The following is a 25160-nucleotide window of genomic DNA, read 5'->3' as shown; positions in this document are numbered from 1 at the left end:
TCGGATTATGATTGGCTAAAAGAATAAGCAAATTCCTTAGCACGATATTCTATTGATGAGTAATACGAGTGAATATTATGGAATTAAACATAGCTTAGACTAAAGTTAATATATGAATATACTGTAAATGTATAGAAAAGGCTACAAGGAATATTTCTATCATAAGATTCTAGAGAACAATCATAAAATAACTGAGCAAAGGGGTAGAAAGTGTGTAGGGCGTAACCAGAGGTATAAATGCTAATGGGAGGAGCTAAGAGGTTTACTTTGGAATTCAATGCATATCATTATCTAATTTTGTTCGTGATGTTAGCCTTGCTGAAAATATCTTATATCGACTTTTTTATATAGCTACTTTGATCATCCTTTATCTTGTTTTCATACGATAAGCAATTGTAATTAAAAAAGTGATGTCTTGCTTAGTTCGTCTGTAAAAATAATTTTAAGGCTACAGAAAGTGAAGAGTTTGAGAAATGTTTTGCGTTCCAGATCATCAATTATAAATCGAATTGTTATTTCCAAGAAATCATACCAGCTGAGCTCAAGCTGTGTTTCCTTGCGATCACAAAACAGGAAAAACAAGAAAAGCAAGAAACAGCACAGTGGTGGCCAGTTGTCAGGATGCTTGGCTAAGGTGGCCAGTTTTGATTGGCTAACACCTAACGTCAATTGTCATGGTTTTCTTTAGCCTGCGCTCAGCAGGTGTAATTCCTCGAAATAAACGTCTGCGAAACAGCTAAGGTGGCCAGTTTTGATTGGCTAAGACTTAGCGTCAGTTCGATACAACAATTCTATTGGTCGAATAATGTCCCAAAACCATCCAGACTCTGCTATCTACCAACCGATCAAGACGTTGAAGAAATTACGGAAAACTTTAAACAAGTTATATAAAGAAATTGGTTTCACTCTACAATTAAAATCAAACTGAAGGTAAGGATTTAGAGATTTCTGTAAGTTTTTCTAGTTTTGTAGCGCTAGACTTTATGTTTCGTTTGTTTAGTTTTTACGTCATTTTGTTTCACTTTCGTTTCGTCGGATAGAATCATATTTTCCTCTTGTACCAAAAAAACATGTTCAGCTTTCAATAAACTAATTAACCATGTCTGTACATAAAAAAGATATAGTGTATTAAGAACCTAGTTTGTTTGTAGCAATTGAAAGATTCCAAGGGTTGTCTGAGATATAGCTGACTGACTTGGTTTTGATTTGGAATCAGTAAAGAAATGAATCATTCGTGCAGTGATATCATGAGCAAATGGAGTAAATCTAGTCTACAAGTTTTATGTTTAACAGTTATTTTTCTAAATGGTTGATGCATTTTTTGTTGGTTTGATACAGAAGACAAGAGCCAAGTAAGTTCTGCACTGCTTGGTAAGCGACGGAGGAAGCAAAGCGGAACAAGAAACAACCACTCCTACAGACTGATTGTGAGTATTTAATGTTGGTGCCTACTATTGTCAGCGCGTACACTTACTGCGCATCTGCATCGAGGGATTCCCGCGGGTTTTAAAAGCAAAACACTCAAAGGTACAGAAAACGTCGGCCTTGGAAAAAATTAAGACCAAAAACCACAGCAATTACTATTATTTGTGTAGTCAAAGATGTATCACAGAGTAATTTTCAAGAATTCAGGCGTTTTTGGCGAAAAATCATGTGTTTTTACTTTCTAGAAAAGGAAGTTTCGATGGCCTCGGATCGGTGAATAATAAAATAACTTTTTCAATATTTCCGTACAGATTAGAATAGGAATTACACATTACACCAAATATCAGCCATTCATTTAGCTTTTCCTGCGAGTACAATTACATAAAATAAACTTTTGTCGTTGAAAGACCTCGTATTTACATAAACTGTCTTTCACTCACTCAAAAAGTATATTCAACAAGCCTATATCGCTTCGAAAGCGATGATGTTTCGGCCCGTTATCTATTTATTGTGTGGCATTGCTGAATAAAGAATTTTGGTCTTGCTGTGGTAAATGATTGGGTCTCCTGTGTTTTGAAAATGGCAGACAAAAGCGATCTCGCGGTACGCTTTCACGTTGCAAAGTCTTACGCAAATTTCGATGGAAATATTTGTTATAAAATGGACGAAACACATCGTAATTAAGTTTTTTGAAGATTTTAGTGGTTCTTGCTTTGAAACATCGTAGTGTTTTGGGAAAAATCAGGGCAACGTACATACATATAACGTCTCGCCGAACAAATGAGAGATCCGACAATAGATATTAACAATGATCGAGTATCGCAGAGAGCAGAGTACTTGGTGCAAAATATTTTGGCACATGAGCATTACTGTACGCGCTATGTTGAATGTAGGATACTTTTTAAACCTTCATTCTGCTCTTTGACATTTATGGTAAATGTATTTAGCTCTTATATCGTAGCTTGAAGAAAATGCGAAAGTCTCAATTCGAACGAAAAGATACAAGGCTTGTCTTTGACCAGTGCGCCGTCACTTTTCAATAACTTTTTTTTAATATATTTTTTTTAATTAATTTTTTTTATTTTTTATTTTTCAATAATAAATACTTTATTACAACAAAGACGTTTCACTTTACAATATACAGATATACACATAAAGCTATATATAACATTTTCTGTCTCTTTTCCTTATATTTCTTATACACGTTGGTAATTTTTTTCATTATTATTATTATTATTATTATTTTTATTAATTTATTTATTTTTGTTACCGACCTCCTCTCCTACTATTTATATGACATTTGAATGTTTTTGAAGAAGAAAACAGAGAGAGAGGGGAGAAAAAAAAAAGAAAGTGACATTTTCTATTAAATTTAGATTGTTCTTCTAATTATTATTGTCGTATATAATAGACAATACAAACAAACAAACAAAAAAAAAACAAACAACAACAAAAAGAATATATATTATTATTTTTGCACTGTAAAGACTCAAAAGAGAAACTTATCTTAATCAATCTACACTATTTGAAATATCTTTGCTCAAAAATTTAGAAAAAGGGGACCACTTCTTTTCGAAAGATAGTTTGGCGCATTTTGATTTGGATAAAGCAATTTTTCTTTCTAAATCGAATTTAGCTTTTGCGTGCTTGAGAAAAGTTTGGAAAGTATAACATTCCTCACTTATAAAAGCATAAAACATGTTTTGCTTTGCAATCAAAATTAAATGATTTATCAAAATATTTTTTTTGATGTTGGTTAGATAACCATACATTATCATTGCTGTAGTGATTTCAAATTCAGCTGTAGGAGTAATTTCTAGCCACCATGCTTTAAATTTTTTCCAAAAAGATTGAGCTCTTTTACAAAAAATAAAGAAGTGCTTAGAAGTATGTTTTTCACGATCAGTACAAAACGGACAAATATCGTTTTCAGTGACGCCAATTTTAAATAAGTAGTTTTTTAAAGGGAGTATATTGTGAATAATTTTCAACTGAAACATCGAGAGTTTAATTTCCTTTGTTACAATGAAAGGGAGTGAATATACCGTACTTAGTTCGGAAGGGTTGACACCTTCCTGAAGAATCATAGGTTGATTTGTAGGCGGTAAAAAATCCCTGCACACAAAAATCTGTCTTATGGATTTTGCACTCATTTTGGATAAATCGCAATAAGTTTTTTCATATTCGAATTTGGAGGCCGTGTTTAGAAGCTTCTTAACTGCACTCACTACTCCCTGGTACGTGAGAAAATCAGTGTGAATGCCATATTTATTCTTGAAATCAGAAAAACTTAAAAATCTGTTTTCAGCATCTAAAAGATCCTCTGTAGTCCTGATACCTTGGTTAAACCATGATTTATAAAACACTGATGAATCACCGACCTTAATTAATTTGTTGTTCCAAATACTTTTTTCTAGAATACTTTTCTTTGAGGAAGATTTTGAGTTGAAATCTTGAAGATATCTCTGAATATTCTCATAGAAGGACGGTATACCGGTTATGTTTAGCATCCTTACATCAAAATCGCACGTGAACAAGAAAAGTCCTCCATATCTAATAAGAGTTTCATGTGGTATTACTTTCCATTCCGCTTCTCTTCCATCTAATAACCGGCCCACTTTTCGTGCTTGCTGTCGAGTTATTAGCATATGCCATTAATAATAACTCTGAAATTAAGGGCATCAACATTAGGGGCAATGAAATTAAACTTACGCAATACGCCGACGATACAACATGTTTTATGGAAAATGAAAAATCTATACAAAATCTCCTGAAGCTATTAGAAAGCTTTAAAGCTATTTCAGGATTGGAAATAAATATCAATAAAACCGAAGCGATGTGGATCGGCTTGGATAAGGGCAAAACGTCTCAGCCCTTCGGGTTGAATTGGACCTCGGAACCCATTCTAGCTCTCGGTATTTATTTTACGTATAACAACGAGTTAAGCAATCAATTAAATTTTTATGAAAAATTAAAAAAACTAAAGAGCTGCCTCTATGTTTGGAAAAAACGTAATCTATCTCTTTATGGTAGAATTAATATTGTTAAAACGTTAGGGTTGTCAAAACTTATTTATAACGCGTCCGTTCTACCGGTCCCAAATAACTTTGCTACGGAAGTAGATAAGATCACGTTTAATTTCATTTGGAAAGACAAACCAGCCAAAATAAAGAAAAGAACTATAATTGGCGCTAGAGAGGAGGGAGGGTTGAATATGGTATCTTTTAATCATATGGATAAAGCCCTCAAACTTGCTTGGGTCAAATGCTTTTAGAATAATGAAGTAAGAATTTGGATTCCAAGCAGTTTAGCTGGGTTGATATCGTCTGTTAGTGAACAGTTTTGATCAGCCATCGAACGAAGGACTCTGTGTAAATATGGGTGTTGGCTGTCTTGTCAAAGTTTTCCAAAGTTTTTTTTTCTTCCTTAACTTAGACAGAATCGTATGAATGGTTTATTTGAAACCTAAAGCCATTTATCAAACGTCTAGGTGTATAATTTCTTAATTTAGTATCGTATTTTAATCTTTTTTTCTCATATATTTCTTTGATTTTCTTGACTATCCTGTGTGTCATAGTGTCCTAATCAAGCTTGGTGATTTTCAATTCTATATTGTTTTTATTGAACATTTTTCTTGAATCTTTGATATTCTTGGTACCCTATAGCTTCACAAACATTTGGTTTCCAGTTTGGCATATTTTTTTGACAAATTTAGTGCTAATATCTAGAACTGTTGTAGGATAATACAATACCCAAGAGATTTGAATGTGTGTCAACAGATCACGAGACTGTAGAGGTCACGCGACCATCTTATGTTACATAGATGAACAGTTTTGATTGACAGCTGATATGACAAAGAACTTGAACTGAGTTCAAAATATAAATTCTATTGAAAAGTTTTCAAGATTCCTAGTGGAAGACAATGAAGTTGGGAAGCATTTTTATTATGGATTGAAGGATGCTGTCAATAGTGATTTAAATAAATATACAGAACTCCATCCCTGAGTCAATAGAGTGTTATTCTTTCCTGCGGCATGTCTTTTGATTGGTTAGAATTACTGGATTCCGTTTTGTACATATTTGGTAATATGTCAGCAGTTCAATAATTATCTCCACGACAGTGCAGCAGACCAAAGCTTCAATCTTTCAACCAAAAAATTTATGATCATTAATTGTGTTTCATTAAAATTTTGGCTGACGGCGCTCATCTGGAACATCTTCCCTTTTGTTTCAAAAGTTCTAAATATTCATTAATAGATGGATGATTATAAAAATAATTTGAATATCACTTCAATTTAGGCAGTGACGGTGGTCAACTATTACTGCACATGTTTTCCAGTATTATGCTAATGCATTTTGGCTGACGGCGCTCATCTGGAACATCTTCCCTTTTGTTTCAAAAGTTCTAAATATTTGATAATAGATGGTACCCTGGTCCCAGAGCTTTCTCGTATTTTTTTTCTCTGTAAAATCGCCGCGAAGCGGCAACAACGAGCTGCGAAGCAGCGAGCCGCGAGAAACCTCTGGTCACGACCGTTGAGAACCTCACTTTCATGCCATCAACTTATGATCGTCGAATTCTGATTGGATGGCTATTTTAATCACTGTACGAGAAATATGATTGGCTGGATTAGATATCTATGGGGGTAGGGGCTGAATGAGCTTGTCACGTCAATATTTTTGTTTGGGGGGAGGGGGTCAGGCTTTTCGTGCCATCGGACTATATTGTCATTATAGCGTCTTGTCAGCCTGAAGTTTGATCTTTAACACATCTTACAATCTTATCTAAAGTCTATAGTTTATAAATATTGCTAGTTTATAGTTTCAATGACGGTTTTGATATCCAGAGAACTATTCGAGAGTATCTTGAAGTCAATTCTCGAAAGTCGTTTTCCCGAAATAGAACAGCTATCGGCTGAGCAAAGCAACGCTTTGTTTGGTCTGTTAAACCGAGAAGATGTCTTCGCCGTTTTGCCAACCGGCCATGGCAAGTCAATCATATTCCAACTACTGGTCGACTTCTGTAAGGAACTTAATCTCAGAGGCTTTCCTTACCCAAGGAACGCCATCGTCTTGGTGATTTGTCCGCTAAATTCGCTGGTGGAGTCTCATATCCGAGAGTTGAATTCCCGAGGCATGACAGCAAGCAGTTTAACAGGAGATATTGATGAATCGAAAATACGGCGAAGAAATTCTTGTTTATTTGCTCCAAAAATATTAATTTGCGAGCGCCCACTGATTTTTATACTTTCTCTGCAAGCTCTACAGAAGTCGTTTGGACGCTGTATAAATACCTTTACCGGTGTATTATAATCTTTCTGCATAACATAACTATTGAGTCGAAGTAAGAAGAGTCGCACGTGTAGCATACTATTTTGACAGCTCGTAAATATACAAAGTCTCTTCTCCCACCCCTACTTGAAAAAAATAGTGTTGGTATATAGCATTAAGCCTCCACACCCTAATTATAATTTGTAACACGATCATCCTTTTGTGATTGGTCGACTAGAAATGATGGATTTGACAGCTATGATGGCATGAAAGTGAGGTTCTCAACGGTCGTGACCAGAGGTTTCTCGCGGCTCGCTGCTTCGCAGCTCGTTGTTGCCGCTTCGCGGCGATTTTACAGAGAAAAAAAAATACGAGAAATCTCTGGGACCAGGGTAAATAGATGGATGATTATAAAAATAATTTGAAAAGCACTTCAATTTAGGCAGTGACGGTGGTCAACAATTACTGCATATGTTTTCCGGTGTTAACACCAGTATTAACTTAATTAATTGAGTTTTCTTTGTTTTCAAGTAAAATCTGTTGTTTATTGAACCAAAACCCATGAACTAGAAAATGTTGAGCTATGAACGAAATGTTCACTGATTGATTACGAAGTGTTTGGGCTGAGAGAAGCAAAATCACCTGGCATTCATAGATGAATTAATTTTATGCTGCCAAATACTGTAGATAATATTTTCACGTTGAATAATCTACTCTTGCATCGTAAAGCTAACAATAGATTACCAGTAACCCCCCTCTGTATATGAGTAGCATCATATTCCAATTGGCAGCTTATCTAATTATCTTTGTCCTACTGAGTCAAATGTTTTCTGGATTTAGTCCCTCCAATCTTCCAATCTCTCCACCTCTTTATGTCAACACTGGGCATGATTTATATAAACACGAATAATTGAGCTGCATTCCAAAGTGCTGCAAGGGGTCTATATCAGGACAAAGGAGCATGGCGAGTGTATATGGAGGGGGGTTATTAGGAATGTGTTTACAAAGCACGTAGCTGAGATGCACCCAGCAGAAGAGAGACAAGTGAAGGACTCAAAGAAGGTCAAACATTCTGTGTTGATGCAAATATGTGCACGTGATTTACTGTTTGCTCGTCATTTATTATTCATGTCTGGTGAAGGAGCTACGCTCTGAAAACGTTTACTTCACTGGCTTATGAAGAGAAAAATAAGAAAATATTTCTACAACTCAATTTTGATTAAAGGTGGCATAGAAGCTGGGGGCTAGGCGGGTTTAGATTATCTTTCTAAATAAGGTTTTGAAAGGTGTTAGCAGCATTTTAGTGTTTCCTCCCCCCTCCCCCCCTCCCCCCTCCCCCCCCCCTCCCCCCCTCCCCCCCCCAGACCAACCCCTGCTTGTACCAGTCCTTCTGCTTGTTTGATTTGCATTTCCTGTTTGTTTAATGAAAGGGAAGCAAGCGTTTGGTCACTCGTTGTTCTTATTCTCTTCTCTTTGCATTTGAAGTAAGTTATACGTGTTAATTTGTATCAATCAGTGCATAAATACATTAGTTACGTGTGATATAGTAGATCTCTTAGTATATTCTAGATAAGATTACCTGTAAGGTTCTACAATACGCAGCTTTGATCATGGAAGAGTTGAACTTGTAACTGTGTGATTTGAAAGCCCGTAAAAACCTCATTTGACCAAATAACCAGATAGGATAATGCTTGTAGAATAATGAAGTAAGAATTTGGATTCCAAGCAGTTTAGCTGGGCTGATCTCGTCTGTTAGTGAACAGTTTTGATCATCGATCGAAGGATGCTGTTAATATGGGTGTTGGCGCATGTTCTTGGCAAAGTTTCCAAAGTTTTCCAAAGTTTTCTTTTCTTAACTCAGACAGAATCGTACGAATGGTTTATTTGAAACACCAAGCCATTTATCAAACGTCTAGGTGTATAATTTCTTAATCAAGTATCGTATTTTAATCTTTTTTTCTCATATATTTCTTTGATTTTCTTGACTATCCTGTATAATGTCGTAGTGTCCTAATCAAGCTTAGTGATTTTCAATTCTATATTATTTTTATTGAACATTTTTCTTGAATCTGTGATATATTTGGTACCCTATGGCTTCACAAACATTTGGTTTCCAGTTTGGCGTATTTTTTTAACGAATTTAGTGCTAATATCTAGAACTGTTGTAGGATAATACAATACACAAGAGATCCGAAGGTGTGTCGACAGATCACGAGACTATAGAGGTCACGCGACCATCTTATGTTACATAGATGAACAGTTTTGATTGACAGCTGATGACAAAGAACTTGAACTGAGTTCAAAATATAATGATCAATCTTCATTCAGGAATGCCTAATCCACAAGCGTGTTAGGGTCCTGTAAATATATACTAATGAAAAGACTAATAGAAGATAACTATATTAAGAAAGATAAGTTAAAATATAGAACTATAATATGATCCAACAAATCCTGAAGAAATCCTTAGAAAGAAGAAAATTCCTATCAGGGGGTTATCGAGGAATTCCCAAAATGAGGTAGAGTCTCTCTCCACCAATCTGACCAATAACAGGGGTCACAGGCACCTTAGAACTCCCATGGACAACCCCTTTCCTTGGAATATAAAGCCCTCAATTGAGATGGGTCGATTTGGCATTGCATTGCATTGTGGCACTGCTTTTAAGAGCACAAAATAAACACTAGCTTGGAAATCAGTTCCACAATGCAATGTAATGCAAATGATTCAAGCCGTTATGTTGGAAGAATTTGAAAAAAGATATTTTTAACAAATTCTGTTACATCTTCTAACACGGCGACCATGGCTTTCGTTATTTTACTTGGGAATGATTGCAAACCAAGAATGGCTTTTGCGTCAGACCCTACAGAATGCATGCCATGCCCGCAGATGAAAAGCCCGTGTCACGAACGTGGACATGACACGGCAAGACATACGCCAGACCAATCACATTGCGCGAGAATTTACTCTCCATCCAATCAAATACCCGAAACACGCGGGCGCGGACACGATCAAGCTAAAACACGACACTGCCAGACCAATCACATTACCTGTTATCCTATCATTATCGCGCTTCATGGCACATAGGGCTATAGAACATTCACATTGCCAAGGGAAAAAAACAGCCAATCAAGGCAAGTAAAGGCACGGCAAGGCACACATACGGCATGCACTGAGCTTTCCACAGCCTGCAATACGAAAATTGTTCTATTACGTACGGTGGTCCACAGGGGACAGCTGCAAGCAAATAAAAGCAAAGCAAAACTTGGCGGCGCTACATAGCACTTCTGAACTATAAAATACCGCGTTCGCCAAATTGGCCGCCATCTCCGATTTGCTAAACACTCTGCTAGTTCCAGTTCTTCCTTTACCATGCGTGCGCAGAAGTTCTTAGCAACGTTTGTTTTATTTTGTCATATTTTGCTTTATTTTCTAAGTAACTTTTGAATTATTTGCCGCAGCTTTTACCGATTGGCAGCAAATTGTACTTGTTTCCAACTATCATTCGATTGCAGCTGCCCTCTGTGGTCACTCAGGGAAGGTACGTTTTTTACTGTGGGAAAAGGGCTTGGGGATTCGCAGTAAACTTTCTAAAAATGTATGTAGCCTAAAACAATTCACGACCCTCCTATTAAGCTTTCTTCGAAATAAAAAGGTTTGATCTTCCGTAAAATTATAAATGACCCCCTCCCCCCTGAAGCCCCAGCCCCCCCCCCCCCCCCCACATACATTAAAAAACGTACCTTCAAATATGGGTGGGAAAAATAACGAACTATCTAGATGATAAACCATATCTAGCGTACACAAAACAACCACAGGGTACCTCTTTCATCCACTGAATTCCATTTGGAACTTAGAAGTTGATTTTGACAGAAGGTAAGAAAAATGGAGTAAAGTAAACTCTCAAAGCACAGGAGAAAACCAACAAAAAATTCTACTCACACAAGAGATTGTGTCCGGGAATCAAACCTGGATAGCCTTGGTAAGAGGAAAGCGCTCTACCTCACCGCTACGCCAGCTGTGTTTCCCAAACAATCGAAGAAATGAAGAACCAATCAAAACTTAGATTGGAAGGACGCCAAAAAAGTTCATAGAAATTTTGTCAGTTTACAGTTGAGAGAATGGGCGAGTTTTGACTGTTTCGTTTTTCGTCGATACGAAAGCACGCCTAAAAGAAAACTCAAGCTCTAGACATCAAAGGAAAACTCAAAAGGTATACTATATCATTTTTGTCAACCAGGTTCGATGAAACTTCCGCTTTCAGTATGCAGATGACCATAAAATATCCTTGAAAGCGCTTCTGAAACCGATGAAATACTTCTTTAGACATTTTGCCCGGCTTTTGTTTGAAATCATTAGAAAAAGTACATACTTTACAGTTAAAATAGTAGTCTTAAAGGCTGTGTGATCTTTCAAGATCAAACTGCTTTAGCGAACTCGTGGATATTATTCTGTGAATACGGAGATCAAATATTGATTCGCTCGATTTAAATGTCCATAGATCAATTTTACTGGTAAGATGGATAATCGACGTTATATTTTCCAGGCTTGTATCTTACTGTTAGCTCATACTTATGTAGACTCATGATCATCTCTGTTCTGCAGGCGCAAAGGACTGCCGCTTGATAAAGATTCTTGAGTAGGATGTTCTCAAGAAGCTTATGTACTATTTGTATTATTTTGTACCTTCAAATATGGGTGGGGAAAATAACGAACTATCTAGATTATAAATCATCTAGCGTACACAAAACAACCACAGGGTGCCTCTTTCATCCACTGAATTCCATTTAGAGCTTAGAAGTTGCTTTTGGCGTAGGGACGAAAAAGGGAGTGAAATAAACTCTCAAAGCACAGGAGAAAACCAACAAACAATTCTACTGACACACGAGATTGTGTCCGCGGGGAATCAAACGTGGATAGCCTTGGTAAGAGGAAAGCGCTCTACCTCACCGCTACGCCAGCTGTGTTTCCCAAACAATAGAAGAAACGAAGGACCAATCAAAACTTAGATTGGAAGGACGCCAAAAAAGTTCATAGAAATTTTGTCAGTTTACAGTTGAGAGAATGGGCGAGTTTTGACTGTTTCGTTTTTCGTCGATACGAAAGCACGCCTAAACGAAAACTCAAGCTCTAGACATCAAAGGAAAACTCAAAAGGTATACTATATCATTTTTGTCAACCAGGTTCGATGAAACTTCCGCTTTCAGTATGCAGATGACCATAAAATATCCTTGAAAGCGCTTCTGAAACCGATGAAATACTTCTTTAGACATTTTGCCCGGCTTTTGTTTGAAATCATTAGAAAAAGTACATACTTTACAGTTAAAATAGTACAGTCTTAAAGGCTGTGTGATCTTTCAAGATCAAACTGCTTTAGCGAACTCGTGGATATTATTCTGTGAATACGGAGATCAAATATTGATTCGCTCGATTTAAATGTCCATAGATCAATTTTACTGGTAAGATGGATAATCGACGTTATATTTTCCAGGCTTGTATCTTACTGTTAGCTCATACTTATGTAGACTCATGATCATCTCAGTTCTGCAGGCGCAAAGGACTGCCGCTTGATAAAGATTCTTGAGTAGGATGTTCTCAAGAAGCTTATGTACTATTTGTATTATTTTGTACCTTCAAATATGGGTGGGAAAAATAACGAACTATCTAGATTATAAATCATCTAGCGTACACAAAACAACCACAGGGTGCCTCTTTCATCCACTGAATTCCATTTAGAGCTTAGAAGTTGCTTTTGGCGTAGGGACGAAAAAGGGAGTGAAATAAACTCTCAAAGCACAGGAGAAAACCAACAAACAATTCTACTGACACACGAGATTGTGTCCGCGGGGAATCAAACGTGGATAGCCTTGGTAAGAGGAAAGCGCTCTACCTCACCGCTACGCCAGCTGTGTTTCCCAAACAATAGAAGAAACGAAGGACCAATCAAAACTTAGATTGGAAGGACGCCAAAAAAGTTCATAGAAATTTTGTCAGTTTACAGTTGAGAGAATGGGCGAGTTTTGACTGTTTCGTTTTTCGTCGATACGAAAGCACGCCTAAAAGAAAACTCAAGCTCTAGACATCAAAGGAAAACTCAAAAGGTATACTATATCATTTTTGTCAACCAGGTTCGATGAAACTTCCGCTTTCAGTATGCAGATGACCATAAAATATCCTTGAAAGCGCTTCTGAAACCGATGAAATACTTCTTTAGACATTTTGCCCGGCTTTTGTTTGAAATCATTAGAAAAAGTACATACTTTACAGTTAAAATAGTAGTCTTAAAGGCTGTGTGATCTTTCAAGATCAAACTGCTTTAGCGAACTCGTGGATATTATTCTGTGAATACGGAGATCAAATATTGATTCGCTCGATTTAAATGTCCATAGATCAATTTTACTGGTAAGATGGATAATCGACGTTATATTTTCCAGGCTTGTATCTTACTGTTAGCTCATACTTATGTAGACTCATGATCATCTCAGTTCTGCAGGCGCAAAGGACTGCCGCTTGATAAAGATTCTTGAGTAGGATGTTCTCAAGAAGCTTATGTACTATTTGTATTATTTTGTACCTTCAAATATGGGTGGGAAAAATAACGAACTATCTAGATTATAAATCATCTAGCGTACACAAAACAACCACAGGGTGCCTCTTTCATCCACTGAATTCCATTTAGAGCTTAGAAGTTGATTTTGGCGTAGGGACGAAAAAGGGAGTAAAATAAACTCTCAAAGCACAGGAGAAAACCAACAAACAATTCTACTGACACACGAGATTGTGTCCGCGGGGAATCAAACGTGGATAGCCTTGGTAAGAGGAAAGCGCTCTACCTCACCGCTACGCCAGCTGTGTTTCCCAAACAATCGAAGAAATGAAGAACCAATCAAAACTTAGATTGGAAGGACGCCAAAAAAGTTCATAGAAATTTTGTCAGTTTACAGTTGAGAGAATGGGCGAGTTTTGACTGTTTCGTTTTTCGTCGATACGAAAGCACGCCTAAAAGAAAACTCAAGCTCTAGACATCAAAGGAAAACTCAAAAGGTATACTATATCATTTTTGTCAACCAGGTTCGATGAAACTTCCGCTTTCAGTATGCAGATGACCATAAAATATCCTTGAAAGCGCTTCTGAAACCGATGAAATACTTCTTTAGACATTTTGCCCGGCTTTTGTTTGAAATCATTAGAAAAAGTACATACTTTACAGTTAAAATAGTAGTCCCAAAGGCTGTGTGATCTTTCAAGATCAAACTGCTTTAGCGAACTCATGGATATTATTCTGTGAATACGGAGATCAAATATTGATTCGCTCGATTTAAATGTCCATGGATCAATTTTACTGGTAAGATGGATAATCGACGTTATATTTTCCAGGCTTGTATCTTACTGTTAGCTCATACTTATGTAGACTCATGATCATCTCTGTCCTGCAGGCGCAAAGGACTGCCGCTTGATAAAGATTCTTGAGTAGGATGTTCTCAAGAAGCTTATGTACTATTTGTATTATTTTGTACCTTCAAATATGGGTGGGAAAAATAACGAACTATCTAGATTATAAATCATCTAGCGTACACAAAACAACCACAGGGTGCCTCTTTCATCCACTGAATTCCATTTAGAGCTTAGAAGTTGATTTTGGCGTAGGGACGAAAAAGGGAGTAAAATAAACTCTCAAAGCACAGGAGAAAACCAACAAACAATTCTACTGACACACGAGATTGTGTCCGCGGGGAATCAAACGTGGATAGCCTTGGTAAGAGGAAAGCGCTCTACCTCACCGCTACGCCAGCTGTGTTTCCCAAACAATAGAAGAAACGAAGGACCAATCAAAACTTAGATTGGAAGGACGCCAAAAAAGTTCATAGAAATTTTGTCAGTTTACAGTTGAGAGAATGGGCGAGTTTTGACTGTTTCGTTTTTCGTCGATACGAAAGCACGCCTAAACGAAAACTCAAGCTCTAGACATCAAAGGAAAACTCAAAAGGTATACTATATCATTTTTGTCAACCAGGTTCGATGAAACTTCCGCTTTGATCAGTATGCAGATGACCATAAAATATCCTTGAAAGCGCTTCTGAATCCGATGAAATACTTCTTTAGACATTTTGGCCTGTTTTTCTTTGAAATCATTAGAAAAAGTACATATTTTACAGGTTGAGATAGTACCCCTAGCGACCAGTGTGCATTCAACTCTTAATAGCACAAAACCTTTTAATCGAAACCTCAACAAAGTATACATTTTCTGAATGCTGGATAAATGTAGAAACTATTCCTTTTTTCTTTTTTGTAAAATAAATTCATCCTTTTAAGTTAGAGCGAATTATTCAAATTTTCACCTAGGCATCTTCGCGGAGTTCGATGACAGCCGGTAATCATCGGAAACCAATGGTTATTAACTTTCCAGGATCACAAGACATCACTTGTCAAAGTCGGCGGTGTGTCTCCGATTTTCGATTAGTTACCCCGTTGCTTTTTTATACGCTCCTAAAGTTATGACGCTTCTATATTAGCTGTATCCGAACCAAAATCCACGATAACTTTGGAAATAAACAAAAAGTCAAAAATCGGAGACACCTTTTTGAAGAACAGCTATCCAACATGACTTCCTCAAAACTTCAGTGAAATCGGTTAAATTCCCTTTGACAACGAACTCAAAATGTACGTGTATCACTTCCGAGAAAAGCGCAAAATTGTTTTTCAAGCCAAGAAGTGCCTTTGTTGACATAAAGTATCCAGAAGATCGAATCACTTTATCACATCGCTATTATTCAAGTTCAGACATTTTGTTCGCCTAACTAAAGAGAAAAGCAAGCAAGCAGCAGGAAATCAAAATGAAGGTTCAAAAGCGTCCAAGGTAAAACAACAGTGGCTGATAGAGACGTAGCGACGACAAGTGATGTCAACGATAAATCGAAAACTATTAAAGCTAAAAAGTCGTTTTTCGTTTATTTCTCGAAAATCATTTTGGGAAAATGATAGCTTATCGTGCATTCTCTCACAAAATGTAAAAACCAAAAAATCAATCTTTCACAGCAATCTTGGGGTACCCTGATACCTTAAAATGAAACTGTTTTTTGCGAATTTGTGGATACTTAAATGCCCTTTCTGTTCATTACACAGAGATCAAAATATTAATTCGTTCGATTTAAAAATCCATTAAAGATCACCTAACCCCTGATAGGATACTTTCAGTATTGATTAAAGTCTTAAAGGCTGTGTGATCTTTCAAGATCAAACTGCTTTAGCGAACTCGTGGATATTATTCTGTGAATACGGAGATCAAATATTGATTCGCTCGATTTAAATGTCCATAGATCAATTTTACTGGTAAGATGGATAATCGACGTTATATTTTCCAGGCTTGTATCTTACTGTTAGCTCATACTTATGTAGACTCATGATCATCTCAGTTCTGCAGGCGCAAAGGACTGCCGCTTGATAAAGATTCTTGAGTAGGATGTTCTCAAGAAGCTTATGTACTATTTGTATTATTTTGTACCTTCTTCAAATATGGGTGGGAAAAATAACAAACTATCTAGATTATAAACTATCTAGCGTACACAAAACAACCACAGGGTGCCTCTTCATTCACTGAATTCCATTTGGATTTTAGAAGTTGATTTTGGCGTAGGGACGAAAAAGGGAGTAAAATAAACTCTCAAAGCACAGGAGAAAACCAACAAACAATTCTACTGACACACGAGATTGTGTCCGCGGGGAATCAAACGTGGATAGCCTTGGTAAGAGGAAAGCGCTCTACCTCACCGCTACGCCAGCTGTGTTTCCCAAACAATAGAAGAAACGAAGGACCAATCAAAACTTAGATTGGAAGGACGCCAAAAAAGTTCATAGAAATTTTGTCAGTTTACAGTTGAGAGAATGGGCGAGTTTTGACTGTTTCGTTTTTCGTCGATACGAAAGCACGCCTAAAAGAAAACTCAAGCTCTAGACATCAAAGGAAAACTCAAAAGGTATACTATATCATTTTTGTCAACCAGGTTCGATGAAACTTCCGCTTTCAGTATGCAGATGACCATAAAATATCCTTGAAAGCGCTTCTGAAACCGATGAAATACTTCTTTAGACATTTTGCCCGGCTTTTGTTTGAAATCATTAGAAAAAGTACATACTTTACAGTTAAAATAGTAGTCTTAAAGGCTGTGTGATCTTTCAAGATCAAACTGCTTTAGCGAACTCGTGGATATTATTCTGTGAATACGGAGATCAAATATTGATTCGCTCGATTTAAATGTCCATAGATCAATTTTACTGGTAAGATGGATAATCGACGTTATATTTTCCAGGCTTGTATCTTACTGTTAGCTCATACTTATGTAGACTCATGATCATCTCTGTTCTGCAGGCGCAAAGGACTGCCGCTTGATAAAGATTCTTGAGTAGGATGTTCTCAAGAAGCTTATGTACTATTTGTATTATTTTGTACCTTCAAATATGGGTGGGAAAAATAACGAACTATCTAGATTATAAATCATCTAGCGTACACAAAACAACCACAGGGTGCCTCTTTCATCCACTGAATTCCATTTAGAGCTTAGAAGTTGCTTTTGGCGTAGGGACGAAAAAGGGAGTGAAATAAACTCTCAAAGCACAGGAGAAAACCAACAAACAATTCTACTGACACACGAGATTGTGTCCGCGGGGAATCAAACGTGGATAGCCTTGGTAAGAGGAAAGCGCTCTACCTCACCGCTACGCCAGCTGTGTTTCCCAAACAATCGAAGAAACGAAGAACCAATCAAAACTTAGATTGGAAGGACGCCAAAAAAGTTCATAGAAATTTTGTCAGTTTACAGTTGAGAGAATGGGCGAGTTTTGACTGTTTCGTTTTTCGTCGATACGAAAGCACGCCTAAAAGAAAACTCAAGCTCTAGACATCAAAGGAAAACTCAAAAGGTATACTATATCACTGAGATGATCATTAGTCTACAGAGGTATTACCTAACAGTAAGATACAAGCCTGGAAAAGACATGCAACTTGCACACACACTAAGCCGTTCCGCACACCTTCCTTATTGATGATCTAGAAGTCAGTGAAGTATCTCTAACAGCACATCTTCCAGTGTCAAAACAAAAAAGTATGAGAAGTTTCAGCAATCAACAGCAGATGATACAGGTTTTTTTGATGATACAGTTGTACAGTCACTAATAATGCAGTACTGGAAGGATGGCTGTGATTTGCGAGTCCTGACCAGACCAACACTCAGGGTCTTAAAATAACTGAGAAGGCGCTGTCTTTGTAATTACACATCTGCGTTACACCTTCACCTGGCTCGGATGACCACGTTTAAGGAGGTGCCTAATCAACTAGAAACCTTAAAAGAGGACACCATGCGAAGTTTGAGGGGGGAAATGGGAAACGGGGAAACGCAATCATTTGCGAACGTCCTCAAGATTAGGATTTCCAAATACCAGCTGAAATTGACACACAACTGAATATGTTTTGAATAATTGCCTTCATTCATTTTTAACAATGCTTTAGTGAAAGAGAATTATTTTTCAGGTAAAATACTAAATTTTAGTCCTTTTTTAAAAGTATAAAAAGTATTTTAAATTTCGCAAAATCCAAAAAAAAAAAAAAAATCTTTCAACCCCCCCCCCCCTCCCCCCCAACGAACTAATTAGTCTAGAAAGCGTTACTAATCGATTCGTCATTTTTCGTCAGATTGACTGGAAATATCTTCAGCAGTTGGTTCGTTTACATTGACGATGGCAGAAGCAAATAATACTCCTGGTTGTTCTGATGCACACTGCCAACTATACTCTATTTTGAATACCCCTACAAGACGCGCAGGCCATAAAGTAATTTCAGATTTACCTGAATTAAATAAATCTCAGTTTTGTGAGGCCTTCTTTCATGTACCTAAAGTATTGAACTGGAATACCATAATGCAATGCTTGGATGAGGATGAATGTAGAGTCTACACATTAGGAGATAAGAACCCGCAAAGTCAACCGAAATATGTTGTGAGTTTCGTTGTACTTAAAATAGGGAATGATGTAAAATACAAGGCGCTGTTTGAAAACTGTGTGCAACAAAGGGACGAAGGTACAAAGCATGCAGAGGAATTTTTCCTTGAAGATGCCAGAGAGAGAGAACTTGAGCGTCTAGCTTCAGAAATGACCTCTTTAAACCTCGAAGGTTCGCCTGGCCGTAAAGTTATGTATATGTACATAACTTTGCAGCCGTGCCATGAATCAATAACACATGATCGCAAAAAGAGCTGCACTAAGAAGCTGATTGAATTCTATAAGAAGAATCTTGAACCACTGAACATTCCTTTCATAGTGAAACCAACCTTTATTTACAAGGTGAGTATTAGGCGATGCACAATAATATTATTCGTTTGGTTAGCTATATTAATTTCCCTTACGGATTGATTCTAATCAGTTTATGTCATTCATAAATCTATGTAGCTTTTACGTTTTTAAGTATTTCCTTGTCCAATTGTTTTTACAACATTCGCTAAAATACAGAGACAACGGGAGGCGGTGGGGCTGCATGGGCTATAGCCCCCACACTTCTTGCTAAAAGCAACTAAATTTTTCAGCCCCCTGCCCCACTAGCGTTTTGCATGGCTAGTCTCTTTTAATTTTCAGTCTTAGCCCCGCCCCCTTTTTAGGGTGCTCCGCGGTCAGGCCTCGAAACAAGGACCAATTAACAAAATGTCAGTTTAACAATTACAACACCACCACCACCACACAACAACAAAACATGTAGGAAAAGGAGCGGCCTCCTGGGCCAGGGTTCGAACTCTCAACTTCGAGGCCTAGAATCTGACGCTCTGACCAAAAGATGGACGAATAGTACTATTCATATCTGGTTGGAATCGATAGACCTTTTCGGGTTGGGCGTAATGTTTTCCCAGTTCAGACTACGGTTATTCACTTGTTTGTGATGTATCCATATTCATGTGTCTTCTGATGCGCAACCGCTAAACAAAGAAATAATACTCTAGGGAATGACACGTGGTCTGAAATGGGAAAACATTACGCCCAAGCCGAAAAGGTCTATTGCTTCTGAATTCAGTTTAATCGATGCTTGCTTTCTAGATTTCCTAATTTTTTTTTGTTAATCAAATCTAGATCTTATCTCAGTTAATGACGAATAGGGTAGGGTAGGATAGTTATAGTCTTACCTAGATTTCTATTATGTACTAGCATAAACCTACCAGCATACTATCACGAATCCTGCAATCTGATTGGTTAACGTACTCACTACCTATCCTGTGATAGATAGCGAGTAGCGAAAAATGAACAAATGCATGGTCAAGTTTCGTCGAAATCTCGGCTTGTTGTCAAAAAAATCTTTAAAAATCGATTGTAGAAAAGACAAGACTGTACCAAGGAAGGGAATGGAGGTTTTGGACAGTACAGATAAATAAAAAACTGTATAATAATGGCAATTTTAACACGAAAAAGCGGCCGTCAGATTTCACTGAGATTTTCATGTTCAAATTTACGACAAACAAACAACTGACTAGTGAGATAATGATGGCATTTTAAAAGGATTCCTTCAAAGAACAGAAAATATCCAAAAGACAACTTATTCACATGTATTCAAGAAGAATTTTAAACGGTAAGAACGTACAAAACATCAAAAAAAGTGCAACGAAGTTAACAGACAAGAATCTTAAGGGAATTGTATGAACGTGGCACGGCTTTGAATGTTGTAAATAAATCCATTCAGTTTATCACTCATTAATTAGAAAAATGATCCTAAGAACTGATAAAAAGGAGAAAAATTTTGGAAAGAGGGTTTTGAGTGTAATAATAGAGACAAAAAGCTATAGAAATAGAACGAATTTAAAGTGCCTATCATCCTTCTGACGATATTCACAGTATTGATTCTACATGGGGTAAGATGTGGAAAAGCCCGAAAAAAATTCATAGTTTGAGTGCGGCTTCTTGAGGTTATAAAGGTTTTTCCATGCCATATGCTAATGTCGTGACGTATGAGGAGTAATCATTTAATATACAAAACCTTACTGGCACACATAAATTAAATTTGAAATACGTCATTGCTTTGCCCATTGCCCTTATAGAAATTATTGCAAGCTATTTTTCACATAGAAGCCGGTGTTTCGAATTACAAGGAACAACGAATAACCATAAATGCCTCCTCATACGTCACCGCATTAGCATATGGCATGGAAAAACCTTCATAACTACAAGAAGCTGCACTCAAACTATGAATTTTTATTATCTACGAGTCAAATAGTCTATTTCTATCTATTGACTCATAGAAAACTCGACCTCGTAGTCTAATCGTTAAATATTTTTTGGTTTATATTTAGGGGTATTTGGATCCTAGATTATCAGTAGGGTGGGGTGGGGTGGTTATTTAGCAATTATTCGCCGAAGGCGAAGTGAATATCGGGGAATATTTACCGAGACGCGAGGTAAATATTCTCCATAGTTCACTGAGCCTGAGGCGAATAACTGTTTTAGCCAACTTGTGTACAGAGTAACTTATTTTTATATACAATAATTCAATAAAAACAAACAAACAGAAACTTTTACTCTTTTTTGCGTGACAAATTCACGCAAACCTTTTAGCAAACCTTTTAGGCCATACTTCGTTGCCTTTTTAGTTTTGATAGGAATGGCATTTACTTTCATTTTTTCGATTTCCTCATCGGAAATTGTAGCAAAACGATTGCCGGCAGATGCCATTTTGTTGCCGACTCAATATTATGAGATTCAGAAGTGAATATCGCACAATATTCACCTCCAATTAACCAATGAGCGCGCGCGTTCTTAGGAAGTACACAAGTTGGTATATGCTAAAGTCTTATATAGATTTCTATACTTATGCAATATTTTTAGATCTAGATTTTTATATATGTAATATTAAGATTTTAATGTAGCACGTGCGCGTTCTAACGAGTTCTTATTGTGAGCTCTTTATGACTACGTGAATAAATAAATTACTTACTTGCTAAATTACTTACATGACGAATAATGCATTGTGCAAATCGTATTATCTTTAAGGCTTATTGGTTACTTTCGAAAAAAGAGGCTGCGACAAAAGAAGGCAAAGAGTTAGGAAAAGAAATAGAAAATGCGAAGGAAGGTCTAAGAAAACTCTTCAAGGAAGGCATTCAAGTTCAAGCAATGGAGGAGGAGGACTGGACTTTTCTAAAGGATCACTTGTGTCGTTCAATCGAGCTGTTTCCTGGTTCAACTTACGAAGATAGTCAGAGGAAGAAGTTGGATGACTTCATTGATGGATTTTTAAAGGTAAGTACATTACCATCAAGCAATAATTTATACACAAGTTTAATTTAGCTTAGAAAACGCATTAATAATTCATGAAGGAAACACAATAGGAATCATGACCATGAAGGTGATTTTATATCTGATATAGATTCGTCTTCATTTGCATAAACTTTAACTTGGATTTTCTCTATCAAACTTGTTTCATTTCGTAAAGAATTCTGTACCATATGAGAACATAAATCATGAGTTTTCTAAGCCGTTAATAAACTACCCGATAAAACACTCCTGCTCGTTTTTTAAACAGTACTTAAAATGGAACCCCATTAATTTATATACGAGGAGATAGGAAATTTTTTTTATTTTCGAAATTATTTTGTATTTTTTAACCTCTATATCTCAGTGAAAAGCATTAAAAGTGCGAGATGTTTGAGCACAAGGAGTAAATTTATTATACAAAGAGCGCTTTTTGAAAACGAATACATATAACGGCTTTTTGCATAACGAATTATCGTACCCCGACACTCTCGTACCCAGACCCTACTTATTAGTCAAATAGTTGCAGTGGAAATACAAGTCAAAAACTTGTGGCGAAATTTTCAAATAAAACTATACATTATTTATTTATATATTTATTTTTTGACTGTGAAAAACTCACGAATTATTTCATTGGTTCTTAAAACGTAATGCATGGCACAAATCTGTCAAAATTATGTCATTGGAAGCTGGTCTTTACTATAAAAACGTTATTCATGGCACAAATTATGTCATTGGAACCCGGTCTTTTGATTCTCCAAACGTTATGCATTGCACAAATCTGTCAAAATTAATAGTTACAAAAATTATTTGTGACCTCAAAATTCTCTCTTTTTACACCACAAAGCAAGACGCGCATGTTCACATTTCTTACAGTCGTGAATCTTAGGAACTTTATTATGGCAGAAGGCAAGCAATGCAAATCAATTTATTCTGTGACATTTGCGTGAAGGTATCCAGAATCTAGGTTTCTGACTTGAAAGTTTATTTCATTGCTAATGTTAATATGTATGTTATATGACCTTCTTCAGTCGATTTTCCGCACCAAAAAAGGATTTTTTTGTGAGTTGTACTAGTAATGTTTTACCACTCTTTTCACTGCTACGTGCATGCTGATGGAGACAGTCGCAACAGGGAAATAGGCCAATACATTGCCGCCAATGAGAGAATATAAAGGTACCGACCAATTTATTTGATTGATCGAAGTGTATTGCCCAATTTCCCTGTCTCTACTGTTGTCTTGATCAGCGCATAGCAATGAAAAGAGTGGTAATCAGATCTAAAGGTGAGCACGTGCCCCATGCTATTCGGTGCAAATTCTGAGACGCGACCAAAATCAACTGGGATTTTATATTCATAATCTACTTGTTTCGGTAGTATATTCCCCTTATTATGGATCAAAGATCCACGAGTTTGGACCGAAATATCAAAAGAAAGCTATAGCACATTAAATTATACGTTTCATAGACAATAAACTCGAGGTAATTTCTAGAAAAGTTTAAACCAAATACCCCCAGAATATTCAGTGGGTTTTGGCTTTTTAATCAAAGGAGATTGAAAGCAGTGCTTCACCACCACGTGGCAGTGATCCACCACCAAGTGGCAGTGATCCACCACCAAGTGACAGTGATCCACCACCAAGTGACAGTGCTTCAACAAGTGACAGTGATTCAACAGCAAGTGACAGTAATCCACCACCACGTGACAGTGCTTCAACAAGTGACAGTGATCCACCACCAAGTGACAGTAATCCACCACCACGTGACAGTGATCCACCACCACGTGACAGTAATCCACCACCACGTGACAGTGCTTCAACAAGTGACAGTGATTCAACAGCAAGTGACAGTAATCCACCACCACGTGACAGTGCCTTCAACAAGTGACAGTGATCCACCACCAAGTGACAGTAATCCACCACCACGTGACAGTGCTTCAACAAGTGACAGTGATCAACCACCAAGAGTGACAGTAATCCACCACCACCAAGTGACAGTAATCCACCACCACGTGACAGTGCTTCAACAACGTGACAGTGCTTCAACAAGCAAGTATAATACCAGCAGTCCACCACCAAGTGACATTACTCCACCACCACGTGACTGCAAACAAGTGACAGTGATTCAACAGCAAGTGACAGTAATCCACCACCACGTGACAGTGCTTCAACAATCCACCACCAAGTGTGACACCACCAAGTGATAATCCAACCACGTACAGTAATCCAGTGACAGTAATCCCCCCACCACCACGTGAACAGTAACCACAACAAGTGACAGTGATCCCACCACGTGAACAGTGGCTTCAACAAGTGACAGTGAGTCAGTGATCCACCACCACGTGAGTGACACCGGGAATACCACCACAGTAATCCACCACCACGTAATCCACCAACACGACATTGCTTCATCAACAAGTGACAGTGTCCACGCATCAGTAATTCACACACCAAGTGACAGTAATCCACACCACGTGACGTGGGCTTGTCACAACAAGTTGTCAAAAGTGACAGTGATTTCAACAGAAAGTGACAAGTGACAGTGATGACAGTGATGCAACACAAGTGACAGTAATCCACCACCACGGACAGTGCTTCAACAACCACCACGTTGACAGTGATCAACAGCAAGTGACAGTAATCCACCACACCACGTGACAGGACAGGTTATCCACCAACAAGTGACAGTAATCACCACAAGTGGACAGTGACAGTAATCCACCACACGTGACAGTGCTTCAAACAAGTGACAGTGATTCCACAAGTGACAGTAATCAGTGACAGTAATTGACAGTGATTCACAGCAGTGACAGTATTCAACCACCACGGTGACAGTGATTCCAACACCAAGGTCCACCCAACCAAGTGACAGTGCCAGGCCCCACCACGTGACAGTGAGTTTGACCAGTCCAACCCAAGACCAGAATCACTGACAGTGCGTCAACAAGTGACGTGACCAGTCAACCACCACAAAGACAGTGATTACCAAGTCAACCAGTGACAGTCACCCACGTGAACAGTGACACAACAGAAGTGACAGTAATCCACCACAAGGGACAGTGATTCAACAAGTGACAGTGATTTCCACAGCAAGTGACAGTAATCCACCAACACGTGGTATGTGCTCATAGGTAATGTTTCACAGAAGTGCTTCAGTGGCTCAAGAGCAAAACAAAAAGGGTATGTATCATAAGT

The 25160-nt window shown here is 37.5% G+C and overlaps 1 protein-coding gene across 4 annotated transcripts; it reads left to right on the top strand.

The window, feature by feature from the left end:
• The first annotated feature begins 736 nt into the window (after positions 1–736).
• LOC116307241 (uncharacterized) lies at positions 737–23927 on the top strand. Of its 4 annotated transcripts, XM_089027029.1 has the most exons (6): positions 737–930; positions 1339–1427; positions 8127–8180; positions 18378–19024; positions 21707–21955; positions 23518–23927. In XM_089027029.1, exons 4-6 carry the CDS (start codon positions 18422–18424, stop codon positions 23851–23853), a joined length of 1188 nt encoding a protein of 395 aa, XP_088883155.1. In that variant the 5' UTR covers positions 737–930; positions 1339–1427; positions 8127–8180; positions 18378–18421; the 3' UTR covers positions 23854–23927. The 4 variants fall into 4 exon arrangements, 3 of the variants coding, with proteins under 3 accessions (XP_088883155.1, XP_088883154.1, XP_088883156.1); XM_089027028.1 differs by lacking the exon at positions 8127–8180 and having other exon boundaries at positions 739–930; XM_089027030.1 differs by lacking the exons at positions 737–930; positions 1339–1427; positions 8127–8180 and adding an exon at positions 17445–17608.
• The last annotated feature ends 1233 nt before the right edge of the window (positions 23928–25160 follow it).

Source organism: Actinia tenebrosa, unplaced genomic scaffold (genome assembly GCF_029948245.1).
Source record: "Actinia tenebrosa isolate PJP-AT-01 unplaced genomic scaffold, QUT_ActTen_1.0 PGA_scaffold10__47_contigs__length_13832649, whole genome shotgun sequence".
Classification (NCBI taxonomy): domain Eukaryota; kingdom Metazoa; phylum Cnidaria; class Anthozoa; order Actiniaria; family Actiniidae; genus Actinia; species Actinia tenebrosa.
The sequence above is the reverse complement of the archived record's forward strand: the minus strand, read 5'-3'. Positions and strand labels throughout refer to the sequence as shown.

What these genes read in the sequence shown, in the direction of transcription:
- LOC116307241 (XM_089027029.1), top strand. Translation starts at nt 18,422, where the DNA reads ATGGCAGAAGCAAATAATACTCCTGGTTGTTCTGATGCACACTGCCAA. An exon ending in AACCAACCTTTATTTACAAG is followed by an intron (nt 19,025 to 21,706) that starts GTGAGTATTAGG and finishes ATTATCTTTAAG; the next exon opens with GCTTATTGGTTACTTTCGAA. An exon ending in TCATTGATGGATTTTTAAAG is followed by an intron (nt 21,956 to 23,517) that starts GTAAGTACATTA and finishes TTTTAATCAAAG; the next exon opens with GAGATTGAAAGCAGTGCTTC.